The 14,915-nt window shown below is 28.0% G+C and overlaps 1 protein-coding gene across 2 annotated transcripts in view; it reads left to right on the forward strand.

Moving 5' to 3' along the window:
• The window catches only part of LOC100208619 (E3 ubiquitin-protein ligase NEDD4), a 100,042-nt gene that overhangs the window by 17,672 nt on the left and 67,455 nt on the right, over positions 1 to 14,915 (forward strand). The window contains exons 5-11 of one of the 2 annotated variants that reach the window (XM_065816870.1): positions 4,476 to 4,529; positions 4,641 to 4,691; positions 6,045 to 6,109; positions 6,424 to 6,494; positions 6,568 to 6,647; positions 14,114 to 14,230; positions 14,379 to 14,449. In XM_065816870.1, the coding sequence (XP_065672942.1) occupies positions 4,476 to 4,529; positions 4,641 to 4,691; positions 6,045 to 6,109; positions 6,424 to 6,494; positions 6,568 to 6,647; positions 14,114 to 14,230; positions 14,379 to 14,449 (509 nt within the window). The remainder of the gene's footprint in view (positions 1 to 4,475; positions 4,530 to 4,640; positions 4,692 to 6,044; positions 6,110 to 6,423; positions 6,495 to 6,567; positions 6,648 to 14,113; positions 14,231 to 14,378; positions 14,450 to 14,915) is intronic. The other variant, XM_065816871.1, reaches the window with a different exon arrangement.

The following is a 14,915-nucleotide window of genomic DNA, read 5'->3' on the forward strand; positions in this document are numbered from 1 at the left end:
CGAAATGCTTGAAACAAAGTCCAAATATGACAAAGACAATTCCATTCAAAAACAGTTTGACTCTGCAACGCTGGATTACTTTTGCACTGATCTGGCATCCTTTTCAGCAGTCCAAGGAAGAGGTTTCAAGAAATTGTTTGACATTGCAAACCCTAAACTGAGCCTTCATTACAGAATAACATATTCAAGAAAGCTTTCAATTCGGTCAAGAGAAGTTCAAGCTGGAATGAAGAGCATAATAACGGAGATTACGCCAAATCTGAAAAGTGCTGCATTTACTTCTGACCTTTAGACTTCTAGAGCTCAGGACAGCTACATCTCTTGGACTTTTCATGCTATTGACGAAAACTGGAGACTACATTACTGGACACCCCATGTCCAACAGTTCCCAGGCAGACACACAGGTATCTTAATTGAAGGAAAGCTGAATTCTTTCTTAGAAGAACTAAATTTGCCAGCTGATTTGCCAATGTACTGCGTGAACGACCAGGCAAGAAACATGAAACTTGCAGTCAAATTGTCAAAGCGCCTTGACCAATACTTGTGCAACAATCATATTTTGCAATGTGCAGTTCGAGACTCATTTGGAATGACTGCTGGAATGGATGATGCATTGCAAACATGTAAAGATTTGGCTTCTTTAACTCACTAGTCAACAGTTGCAGCTGAGTTGCTTGAATCAGAATCAGACGCTCAAGGAATCAATTTTAGACAGTTACGCCAGTCTGTTGACACAAGATGGAATAGTGAACTGGATTGCATGGCTTCTGTCCTACATCTAAAGAGTGCAATTATCAGCTTATGTGCAAATGAAGATATTTTTTCTTCAAAGACCATCAGTGCATTACAGTGGAAATCAATCGAGGGAGCAGTAGAAATATTGGCTCCACTTAAAGAAGCTACAGAAACGTGGTCGGCTGAGTCTATTCCAACAATTAACACTGTCGCCGATTCTCTTTATTTAATCCATGACAAAATTGATCAATTTATTGAGACGGATAGAAAAAATGGCTATGGTGTCTTACATGCAAAAAACTTGAAAAGCTGCATTGATAAAAGATTTCCTCTTTGTTACACCGGAAACTTATTAAGTGCTGCAGCAAACTACTTAAATCCTGCTTTAAAGGGACTTCACTTGAAGCTCTTCAAAATATTTCAAACAACAAAAAAATGGTTGGCCTCACAGGTTAAGGATAATGTTGAGTGCCAACCTGTTGCCAGAGTCCTTTCAGCAGATATGTCCCCTAATTCAAAACTGAAGCGCAAGTTAAACGTCAGACTTGAAACACAAGAGCCAACATCTGAACTGAATTCTATTTTGAGCGAAACGTGCCAGTATGAATATCTCCCTGATGCCAAAAAAGACTTTCCGATTCTTGATTGGTGGAAATTGCATTCAAATACATTGCCAGAACTCTCTTCATTAGCTAGACAAATTTTAGCTATTCCAGCAAGTTCAACTAAATCAGAGAGAGTTTTTAGCTCAGGTGGAAATGTTGTCTGATCATCCAGACACAACTTACACCCAGAAAAAGTAGAAAAAATCATCTTAATCAGAGAAAACATTGTCTTGTTGGAAAAGTTTGGCAAAAAAATTCTGAATTAATATTTGAAAAAGTTGTTTACATTTGACAAATGTCATTTGTGTCTATTTGTCAAAACCATGTTTAAATTTTTTTTTTTTACTTGGATTTTAATAAATTTGTTTTCAAAAATTGTTAAATTTCTTGTCTCGTTCTCGGTCTCACGAGAAGTACTAACTTCTTGTCTTGGTCTCGTCTCGGTTTAAAAAAACCTAGTCTCGCTCATGGTTACTTATATGGTCATAGTTTTTGAAAAATAAGAGATTATTGCATGAAATTTGAAATTTGTTGATGAATATAAATTTAGATGAAAATAGTAAAGAAAATATTTTATAAACTCGTTGCTCCCACATTAAGAGCTGGGTGGGCACAAAAATTAGTGTTTTTTTGTTTCCAAGCTCCAATCACCCCAATTCTTTGCAAAATATTCTTTTTTGATAAGCATAAATATACAAAAGTTTAGGGTTTGCGGAATGCCTGTAAGTGTCAAAAATCTATATATAAATATATAAAACAAAAAAAAAAAAAAAAAAAAAAAATATATATATATATAGCCATATTGAGTTGTAATACAATGAGAAAGGTTGGAAAAGGGTGAAGTCATTTTGCTATCTAAACAAACTTTATCTGTACATGTTTGGAAAGCATTGGAGTCATTCTGTGATTTGAACATTTTGTCAAGGGCACAATCAGCAAAATCAAAATTTAAAGATAGTTCAATACATTCGAAATGGGTATCATGAACTTTGCAGATAAAGAAGAAGTTGAGGAAAGTTGTATTTTCTCTTCTTACATTTGCCATATTTGCTGACTGATGCTCCCACAGGCTATTATGGCAATTGCTTAGTAACTGATGTCAAGTGTGGGTTGTACCAAAGAATTTTGTCCTTCTTTGCCCATCATGGAAACAGCCATCTACTAAACAAATAGAAGCATTTTTCAAGTTGTAAGTTGTAAAATGGTGACAATGTTCGGAAATGCTCATTAACCTTTTTGTTGAATGTTTTTATTGTTTTTGTTGAATAAAACATGTTTTAAAAAAGGATGTAAATTTAATTTATGCATTAACCCAATTAGCTAAAACTAATGTACCTGGGAGAAGTAAATACAGTTAAAGTAAAAAGAAATGGTAACTACATCAAAAAAGTTTTACACTTACAAATTTTTATATATTCACTTATATTCTTATGGTGTATCCGGCAACATCTTTAAGATCATTGAATCCTTCCTTTCCAATCGTAGCATAAAAGTTGTCCTCGATGGACAACACTCTTCTTCTTATTCTGTAACTTCAGGGGTTCCTCAAGGTTCTATTCTTGGCCCTATACTCTTTTTAATTTACATTAACGATCTTCCAGATATTCTCACATCTAAGGTGGCATTGTTTGCTGATGATACTACCATTTATTCTTGTCGTGATAAGAAACCAACACCCTCTGATTGCTTGGAGGGGGCATTTGAGCTTGAAAAGGATCTCACTTCTGCTACAGCATGGGGCTCACAGTGGCTGGTGAACTTTAATTCAGATAAAACTCAATTTTTTTCAGCCAATCGTTATCGCAATAATTTAGATCTTCCTATATTTATGAACGGTGATGTACTCGATGAGTCACCTACTCTTCATCTTCTAGGATTAACTCTTACTTCCAATCTTTCTTGGAAACCATATATCAAATCGGTTGCAAAATTAGCATCTGCTAAGGTTGCATCTCTTTATCGAGCTCGCCACTTTCTTACTCTGGATTCTATTCTCTATCTCTATAAATCTCAAATCCGGCCTTGTATGGAATACTGTTGCCATATCTGGGGCGGATCTTCTAATGATGCCCTTTCTCTTTTAGACAAGGTGCAAAAACGCATTGTAAACATAGTTGGACCTGCTCTTGCAGCCAACCTTCAACCATTATCACATCGTCGTAATGTTGCTTCTCTTTCTCTTTTCTACAAATACTATAATGGACACTGCTCTAAAGAGCTAGCGTCTCTTGTGCCATCTACTAAAATTTATTCTCGTGTTACTCGTCATTCAATTAAGTGTCATCCTTTTTCTGTGACTGTTCCTAAGTGCTCCAAAAATGCTTATTCGTCTAGTTTTTTTCCTCGAACATCAGCTCTTTGGAATTCGCTTCCTTCATCATGCTTTCCTGATTCGTATAATTTGCAATCTTTTAAATCGTCCGTCAATCGTTATCTTGCTCTACAATCTTCATCTTTTCTCTTACAGTAACTTCCAACTTTAATCAGTGGCTGCTTGCAGCCTTGTTGGAAGCGAAGATGTTTAAAAAAAAAAAAAAAAAAAATTTAGACTTCAAATAAAAGACTTTACTTAAAGATTAAATGTAAAAAAATTAGATTTGTTGAAAAAAAAAATGTTGTTCCTGTTTTTTTTCTTTTATGCACCATAAGTTAATTATTTTAATACAAAAAAATTTCATAAACATTTCAATAGAAAAAAACTTTTTTTTTCTTTTTAAAAAAATTATTCAGTTTGTCGTTGATTTTCTTATAAAACTTGTCAATATGTTTTAAAATTACATATAAACCATATCAGTCTAAATTTTTTAATATATATATATTTTTTGATCTATTGTTTTGAGTAATGTTGATCATTAAATATCAATAATAATCATAAATATGTTAAAATTTTAATAAAATTCTAGATGTAAAACAATTTATGGTCTTATAAAATCATGTCTAAGTTGCTACTTGCAATAATGTTATTGTTTTAAATACTACTAATGGTTGGTAACTAATACAAAATATTTTCTTAAACACTAAACTTTTCTTTCAACAAAATGCCTTATGGATATTAAATTTTTTTTTTTTTGTTATCATTAGTACATGGTTTTAAAATTTTTTTTTTTTTCAATATTTTTTCTTATTTTTATCTAGGTAAATACTTTGAATCACAAGTTATTGTTGGAGCTGTTTGATGAGAATCGCATTGTAAGTTTAATTTCAAAAAATATATATTTTTAAAAATATTTAATAAGTTTTTAATGTTTGCATTTATGCTTATGCTAAAATGTTTGATTAAAAAAAAAATTGTTTTTATAGACACGTGACGATTTCCTGGGTGAAGTTGAAATTCCTTTAAACAATTTGCCTGTAAGTTTAAGAATATTGTTAATAATCATTATCATCATTATCATCATCATCATCATCATCATCATATTTTTAAGCATTTTTATGTTATACTTCTGAAACTGTAATGTGTCAGTTAAATGATGTTTTTTAAGTATGCTATCTACACAGATTAAACTCTTGCATCTATATATCTATATACACTTGCAACTATATATAAGTCTATATATAAGTCTTATAACTATATATAAGTCTTATAACTATATATAAGTCTTATAACTATATATAAGTCTTATAACTATATATAAGTCTTATAACTATATATAAGTCTTGTAACTATATATAAGTCTTATAACTATATATAAGTCTTATAACTATATATAAGTCTTATAACTATATACAAGTCTTATAACTATATACAAGTCTTATAACTATATATAAGTCTTATAACTATATATAAGTCTTATAACTATATATAAGTCTTATAACTATATATAAGTCTTATAACTATATATAAGTCTTGTAACTATATATAAGTCTTGTAACTATATATAAGTCTTATAACTATATATAAGTCTTATAACTATATATAAGTCTTATAACTATATATAAGTCTTATAACTATATATAAGTCTTATAACTATATATAAGTCTTATAACTATATATAAGTCTTATAACTATATATAAGTCTTATAACTATATATAAGTCTTATAACTATATATAAGTCTTATAACTATATATAAGTCTTAAAGTATTGAAATTGACTCTGAAAATAAAAATATAAAATAAATTTCCATTTTCCAACAATTTTTAAATGTGTTTCCTTGTACCTAAACTTTATTTTATTTTTACTCTATAGATATTTATAAACTTAATTTGCAAAACCTCATCCCTTTTCTATTCACCCAGATGATAATACCAATTTAGTATATTTTTCATGCAGATGATAATACTGATTTAGTATATTTTTCGTGCAGATGAAATACTAATTTAGTATATTTTTCGTGCAGATGTTAATACTAATTTAGTATATTTTTCATGCAGATGATAATACTAATTTATTTTTTTCTGAGTATTAGTATTAGATAAAATCCTGAATAAAAATGAAAAAATTTATTTTAACATTTATAACAACAATTTGAGCATAACACCATATTACTAACCTTTTGTAACAATCAGAACACAATGATGTTTCATAATAAACATTGCAAAATGATGTTTCATAAAAATATAACATTATGGTATTCTATAAAACAATAACACAAACCTTTTCTATGGCTACTCATAACATCACTCTGACATTTAAAAATAAAGACGGTTTTATGCTTTATTGATAAGTTGAAGTATTTCAAATGAAAAGAATAAACTTTTTTAGAATGAAGGCGATGAGCAAGATATTGAAAGAGTTGCTACAAAAGATTATATATTGCAGCAGAGGAGGTTTTTGTTACTTTATTATTATTTTTTTAATTTTAACTTGATATTTTAAAACCATTTATGATCATCACATTTAATGTGTATTAATGGTTTTAACATATATTAACATAAATTGACTTTTATGAAGTAAATGTATAATAAATATTTTTATCCAAGTGCAAGCATGATAAATTTTTGTTTTTTAATTCAAGGTCCAATAAATTTTTTTCTTGCTGCAACCTTGATAAATTTTTTTTTCTTGATTCAACCATTAAAAATTTTTACTGCAACTTTTATAAGTTTTTAAATTCTATTTTTTTTTTTAATTTTTTTTTTAGTGCAAAATCACATGTTCGTGGAAACATAAGGGTGTATATTGCTGTTGTAAAGAAACCAGAAAATCAAGACAGTGAGATTCTTATTTTTACTTTTTTCTTTTTTAATTATCAAAAAAATTTACAGCATTTTACAAAATTTATTAGCAGCTGATGGTGTTGGTATTTTGCGTGTTGTCAATGACCTCAGTCACCTTGGTGCATCATCTGTTGATATTTTAAATGAGGTTAGATATATTTTTTCCCTTACAATTACTTTTTTTATTAATATTGATTTTTTTCAATTTATTTTTTCAATATTTAAATTATTTTCAAGAATATTTTTTATATTTAAAAACATATTAAAAAAGTATGAAAAAGTAGACCATAGAAAACAGTTAAAAAATTATATATATTTCATGCAATAAAAGTTATATTAAAAAAAGAAAAAAAAAAGATAATTGATATAATTTTGGACTGTTTTTTTTTTTTTTTTTTTTGATGTATTAACTAAAATAAAATAAAAAGTTCAAAAAGTTTTTAGTATTCTTGCAATAAAATTTGAAATATAAATTTTTAAAACCTTTTAATTTAGTTTTTTTATTAATTTTTTTTTAACTATAATTTTTTTTATTATAATATAATTCATTTGACATGACATTAATCATTTTGATCTGACATCATCTTTATCCACTGATGAACCAGCAACAGTGATAGCCTGTTAATTTATACATGATAATACCTTTAAAAGTGGTGTACTTAAATTAATTGAACCATTAATCTAAGCAAATACACTAGATTAGCTAAAACAACCTGTTTAAAAGGCATTTTGAATGTTCAAAATTCACTTAAACAACATATTTAAGCATTTTTAAATTGTCAGGGAGAGTGTATAATAATAATGTGATAATGTAGTTTTTCCTTTTTTTATTTTATATACCTAAGCTATCTACATGCAAAAAGTTGACAGACTGAAAAATTGATACTTGGCAGAAGACTTAAAAAAAGTTGACACTTAACAGAAGACTTAAAAAAACTGAATTATAAAGAGAATTACAAAATAATAATTTCTGAAGTAATAACCAACTTGTGTGGAAAAATTACAAAAATATTGCAATAAAATTTTTTTTTGCTGAGGTTGTTAATTATATTTTATTACATAAATGAGTCAATATACTGTTGCAGTTGTTTCATTGCAAGGAAGTACTGTTAACTGATGTTTTTTAGTTGCGTTGCACTCTAATTATTGTACCTGAAGTATCTATCAAGTGCAAAGTTGTTTCTTGGATACCTTCCATTTCCAACATGTTTTGTGAAACCTGTTATAAACATACGATAAAAAAGCACTAGCATTTCTAGTCAATGCATTTACAAATTTTTCCCAATACAAAATCTGCACTCCTAAATGGTTTATTAATTGTGATTTCATGAACCCCTCATTCATGTCACCAACATTACAGAATAGTGTTGATGGGCTTAGTGACAGTTCATACCCAAACAAAGTTTTTATTTAAACATTACATGCCATCAGTTAAAGGGCACATATATAGATAGTCTTTGTATTTTAGACACTTGTTTGTTGTATTAGCATATATTTTTTTATTTGGTAGTGGCAAGTTTTTTTTTCAAAGACTTTCGATTCCTCAAATTTTTATTGCTATTTTTCTTCAAGGCACATAAGAGCACATTTACTTTTGTGTTTGAAATTCAGCTACTATGTGTACTAGTAATACCATCAGTGGAGTTTTCAATGGCTAAAGGGTTGAACTAAGAGTTTTTTCCCTTTTTTTCTTTTTCTTTTTTTTTATCAGGTTTAGTTCTTGTTGCATTTTCCTCTTTCTGAAATTCTATGATTTTTTGCTATCTACCATATCTTGTACATCTTTAGATAGCATCATGTTTAATTGCATGATTGGTTTTCCCTTTTATTCTTCTAGGACATTTTCAAAGTGCGTAAATGTTGTTTTAGAAGCATGTTGGTTCTTATGGCACTCCATCTCAGAACAATGACAGGCCACATGCTTATTGCTCAGGAGTTTTTTTAAAAAGAACCTGGTCCAGTTGTTGCATGCTTCACAGGCAAATGACAAACATGGTTCCAATGCCTTAAGCAAAAATATAAGGTATCTTTACTTCACAAAGTGTTCACAAATGCACAGGCCAGTTACTTTTGTATTCAACGCAGGATTTATTATGTTAAGGTTTAACATAATAAATCCTGACATTATTAGATAGTTTATCCAATGTTTTAATATTCTCTCACTAGCAATGTACTCTCTTACTCACACTAAAATTTTGTTTCAATGCTTATACATCTTATATTAAAAATGTTTATATAATATAAATAATATATTTATATAAGTTATATCTTGCCCTATCAAAATGCTAATATTAGTATTTTTTTAATGCAGCAAATATGCTTCTTTTGGAGTCTTAAGGTATTTTTTTAGTTGGTCTACTTGTTGAGTGAACTAACTAAAAGATTATTATTGACTATAAAATCATCCACAAATTGTTGCTAAAGTCAGTTCTGACTTAAACTCTTTTATGGTTTATGGACAACATTCTTGTCACACTCTCCAAAAGTGTTCTCTAATAGTCGCGGTTCTCCAAAAGTGTTCTCCAATAGTCACAGTTTTCCAAAAGTGTTCTCCAATAGTCACAGTTTTCCGAAAGTGTTCTCCAGAACGCTCTTCATTACTCTTTAAACTATTTAATAAGTGGTTCACTTTTCCCTCCTACCGGAAAACAGCATTTGTAGTTCCAATTTTTTAAAACTCTGAAGATCACTCAGACTTCTCTATCAATCATTCTTCTCATTCCCAGTCTTCTTACTACTATCAACAAAGTATTTAAATTTATAATTGACAAATTTTTTAATATCTTATTTTAAGTCTAAAAACTTACTTTCTGAAATATTTTGTTCATCCCATTTTACTGCTGACTTATTAAGCAACAAAAAGATTGAATTGGAGGATACATTGGATGGATGCAGTGAAGAGAATTTTTATTGTGATGCTGTTACTAGGTTATCATTGAATGTTTATGAGCTTCTTCTACCCATACCCATAACTAATTTGGATTTTTTGTATCAGAGTGTTTTTTCTCCTGTTGAGTCTGATGGTTTGTTTTTGCTATGACCTGTTGAGTCTGATGGTTTGTTTATGCTCACCTACTCTAATTGATAGCATCATTTAAAAAATGTGTATGTGTAAATAAGTATACTTATAAAAAAGTTGTAACAACAGCTTGTCTAAATGTTGTCTATAGTAAAAAAGGGTTTTCTCAAATATAGAGGTTTGAAATTTCCAAGACATGGTTTTCTCATTGGTATTAACCAATTTCATCAAATTTCTTCAAAATCTGAACTTTTCTATGTTTGTCAGTGAACTATTTGGTATGGAATGTATACCATTACAAAAGTATTTCAGTATAATACTTTAGTCTTATGTCCATCATGTGCACTTTTGTTGATAATTGGATCATTTATTGGGCATCGTGTGCACTTTGCCTAATTATTTGCCTAATATATATATATATATATATATATATATATATATATATATATATATATATATATATATAAATATATATATATATATATATATAGTACATATATATATATATATATATATAGTACATATATATATAGTACATATATATATATATATATATATATATATATATATATATATATATATATATATATATATATATATATATATATATATATATATATATATATATATATATATATATATATATATATATATATACTCCACTTCAAAACCCATGGGTTTTAAGGTTGAAAGGCACAACCGTCAATTTCTAAAAATAGTCCTCTATATCTAGAAATTTTTTTTTTTCAAAAAAACGTCTTTTAGAAAAAAAAGTAGGGGGGGGAATGCCACTCTTCTTGCTCCACTCCCACCTCCACCCCACCCCCGCCCTCTCACTTCCTTCCTTCAGGTGTCATCAACCCTGTTTTTTTAAATGAACTTGCAAATAACAAACATTTTAACAAATATTAAAAAATTGTCTCGCGCTTTGATTTTCATTCAATTGACAAAGTAAGTTTAATAATGTCCAAATATATTTATCGTTGAATTGTTTTTTTTTTAAATAAAAATGTAAGCTGAACATTTAATATTAAAAGAAATCGTTTTATGAAATACTACTATAACAATAAGCTATGTTATGTAAAACAATATTTTTACTAAACAATGAATAAACAATTTTAAGTGTAGCTTGCAGTCAAATGCACTTTTTTTTTTTACAGCTGTTTCTATATAATTTAATAGAATTTAATATGCTTACATATGTTGTATACTATGGTGAGAAATAAATGAAAGCCTAAATTTTTACAAATCAAAATTTTTTAGTCAGCCATTTTTAAAGCCTAATTACACTTAAAGTATTTATCCTAATCAGCGACTGATATAAATTTTTTTGAATTTCTTATTTTTAAGTTTTGTGATGTCTTTTTTTTTGTTGATCACAAGTAAAAATTAACAAACAGAAGGGAGGGGGCCTTAATAATTATGGGATAGGTGGGAAAAAGCCCTCTTCTTCTCTCAAGTATTATGCTAAGAGTACTTAATACTAAGAAGTTATTTGTTTTATTAAATACTACTATAAAAGTTACTAATGATACATATAACGAGATTTTTTTTTTTACATTCCTAATATAGAAAAAAAAGTGCTAACTCCCAATTAGTAATTATGAATTTCTCTATAAATTATTAATTCCATTCATTGCAATTTGAAGCAAAAACTTATCAGAAAATAAATAAAAAGATTTAAAGTCTGTTAAATAAAAAAATGTTTTTAGTTAAATACAGCAGATAAATTTTTATAGTATTAAAATAATGTATTAAATATTTTTATTAAAATATAAATAAAATAAGAATTTTAATCATTTATGAAAAAAGGATTTTCACCACCAGTAAAATGAAACTAATCTAAATAAGTGGAACAAAAAAGTTCATAGATATAGTTTACATCACATACAAAGTTTGTCAACAAAGTATATCGCTAACAATAAAGCTATTTTAAATGCTTTTTTATAATTTGAATGGTTTTATGAAATTTTAGCATATGGTTTTTCCAAATTATATATTTTTTCAACCAGTTGACCGACAAGAATTCATTTTGAGAAGTCAAAACAGCGATTTTAGTCATTTCGAGCATTCATTGACTGTTGAATGGCTGTTCTTTTCCACACTGATTATATATATGAGTATATACAGTGTGGCTCAAAAAATTAGAGCCACCTCGAAATTTAGACAATATTTGAGTTTCGACTGTGAAATTAATTAAAATACATTCGGATGTCCAGTTTTTGTCATTTCGCATTGTTAATTACTTTGTTTTGAACATATTTTTACAATGACAAAACTATTGAGCGGTTTAGAGTGAAGTTAGTTGCATTATTGCAGAAGATGTCACATTTTAGCACGTGTTGTACTGGGCGATAGTTGTGTTTCTGGCGGTTTTTATTTATTGATTTTATATTTTTACACCAAAATTTGTTTATTTTACTATTCAACACTTATTATATATTCTATTTACAAGTAAGTTATCATTATTTTACAACTTTTTTATCATATTTAGGTAAATTTTGCTATTTTTTAAAATAATTGGTGTTTTTAAGGTATGGGCAAAGAGAAAGATATTTCTCCCACAAAACTAGGGCTTATTCAAGGATATTTGTCGAGTGGAAATCATTCCAACAGGCAAATTGCCAAGTGTGTGAATGTTTCCAGAGCAACAGTCGATAGGATTAAAAGAAAACTGGACAATAATCAATCACTAAAATTGAATAAAAGAAAAAATAGTGGAGGAAATCGAATTACAACGCCTCGCACCGAAAGAAAAATAAGGGATATTGTGATAGAAAATAGGAGAAAATCGAAAAAAGTGCCTAAGGAAATCATAAACAATGAAGGTATAACAATATCCCTTGCAACACTTCGGAGAAGAATGGCGGAGCAGGGGTTTAAGGCCTGTAGACCAGCCAAAAAACCAAGGCTCACCCAGGCAATGAAGGATAAATGTCTCCAATGGGCTAAAAATCATCGCCATTTTACCACTGATGATTGGGAAAGAGTAAGTACTCAGTTTCTCTTCATAAACACATTAAAATTTAAACGAATACCATATTAAAAAAAAAGAATATAAGTATTTCATCAAAAATATTAACCCAATTTTGAAAATTTTAGGTTTGTTTATCAGATGAATCCACATTGGAAATTCTAATGGATAAAACTAATTTCGTCCGAAGAAGGACAGGTGAAATGTTCAATGAAGATTGTCTTGTGGAGAGGGTGAAGCACCCGCTAAAAATTATGGTCTGGTCAGTCATTAGTAGCCAGGGTACTGGAAGGTTATACATTGTAAAAAATACAATGCGGCAGGACCAGTACATCCAAGTCTTGATAGAAAGAATGATTCCTCAAGCGATGGAGTGGTATCCGAATGGGAACTTTACCTTCCAGCACGACTCTGCTCCATGCCATAAGGCAAAAACTGTAACAAAGTTTTTAGAGGCTGAAAAAATCCATGTATTACCCTGGCCAGGAAACTCGCCCGACCTAAATCCCATAGAAAATTTATGAGAATTGTTAAAGAGGGATATAAGTAAAAATCTTATAACAAATAAAAGAGATTTGATTGAAAAATTAATAAATGTTTGGCACCACAGCGAGGAAATAAAAAAAAATTGTCAAAACCTCATCAAAAGTATGACCAGAAGAGTTGAAGCCGTAATTGCTGCAAAAGGTGGCCACACTAAGTATTAGTGATTTTGTGTACAATATTTTGTATATCTTATTTATTTTTCCTAAATATACATTACACTTCTATATTTTTGTCATTTACTATTATTTATATCCTATATTCCCAAAATAAATAGTTGTAAATTTAACTCTATACAAAATATAGGGAAAATCAGCTTCAGAATATGAAAATTTGTAAAAATGTTAGGTGGCTCTAATTTTTTGAGCCACCACTGTATATATATATATATATATATATATATATATATATATATATATATATATATATATATATATATATATATATATATATATATATATCAATATATATATATCAATATATATATATATATATATAAATATATATATATATATAAATATATATATATATATATAAATATATATATACATATAAATATATATATATATATATATATTTATAGCTTGCAGACGCAAGGGAGTGCCCCTGCATCAACTGTATATATATATATATATATATATATATATATATATATATATATATATATATATATATATATATATATATATAAATATATATAAATATATATATATACATAAATATATATATATATATGTAAATATATATATATATATATAAATATATATATATATATATAAATATATATATATATATATATATATATATATATATATATATATATATATATATATATATATATATATATATATATATATATATATATATTTATAGCTTGCAGACGCAAGGGAGTGCCCCTGCATCAACTGAAAGTTTGGCATGGGGCAGCAACCTATTTTTTCATTATTCTTTGTTTTTTTCTTCTTTTTTTGAAATATATATATATAAACACAATTTTTTTATACTTATAATATGTATGCATAAAAATTGTAGATAACATGCAATTAATTTTTAAAATAAATTAAATTTTATTTTATAGTCTAGTTGTGAGGTTGTGCCACATGAAATAAATGATGAAAGTTTTATAGAATCTGACTATGAACTCAATACCACTTTGGAGTCTGCTCCTCTTCCTCCTGGTTGGGAAGAAAGACAGGTAAGATTTTCGATGCTTATGTTTGACTAGGTTTTGTTGGATTCTTTCTTTATTGCAAGTGAATCAGTTTAGTCACAGTCAACTTGTATTAAGAGAGAATTTTCTAATGTTTTTGAAATAATCATTGAGTAAAATATGTTTATTTTAGGACGCAAATGGAAGAACTTTTTATGTTGACCATGCCAATCGAACAACTACATGGAATAGGCCAGGAGATAGGTAAATAGATAATCATTCAGTTTATTACTATTTATGAGTTGTGTTAAAGTGTATGTTATTTTCCTGATTTATTATATATTAAAAGTTTCAGAATAAAATTTAAACTTGTTTTAAACTGAGAAATAGACTCTTATCTGTATTTGTGTTTTGGAGTTATAGAGTCACAACTCTATTACTCTAGAACTTGAACAAGGCTTATGTACGGTGAAATATGTTAAACTAAATTCTACCAGGGGCGTGGTGGGATCAAACTCAAACTTCTTGCTTATGAGGCAAGCGCTCTACCACTACACCACACCATGTATATATATATATATATATATATATATATATATATATATATATATATATATATATATATATATATATATATATATACAGTGTTGTACCCTCCGGTTCTTTCCCAGTTGCCCTGCGGGCGTTTTAAACAGTTTTTATTTTTCATTTGAGTTGTCTGCTATGATAA

The sequence above is a fragment of the Hydra vulgaris genome, chromosome 13 (genome assembly GCF_038396675.1).
Source record: "Hydra vulgaris chromosome 13, alternate assembly HydraT2T_AEP".
NCBI lineage: Eukaryota > Metazoa > Cnidaria > Hydrozoa > Anthoathecata > Hydridae > Hydra > Hydra vulgaris.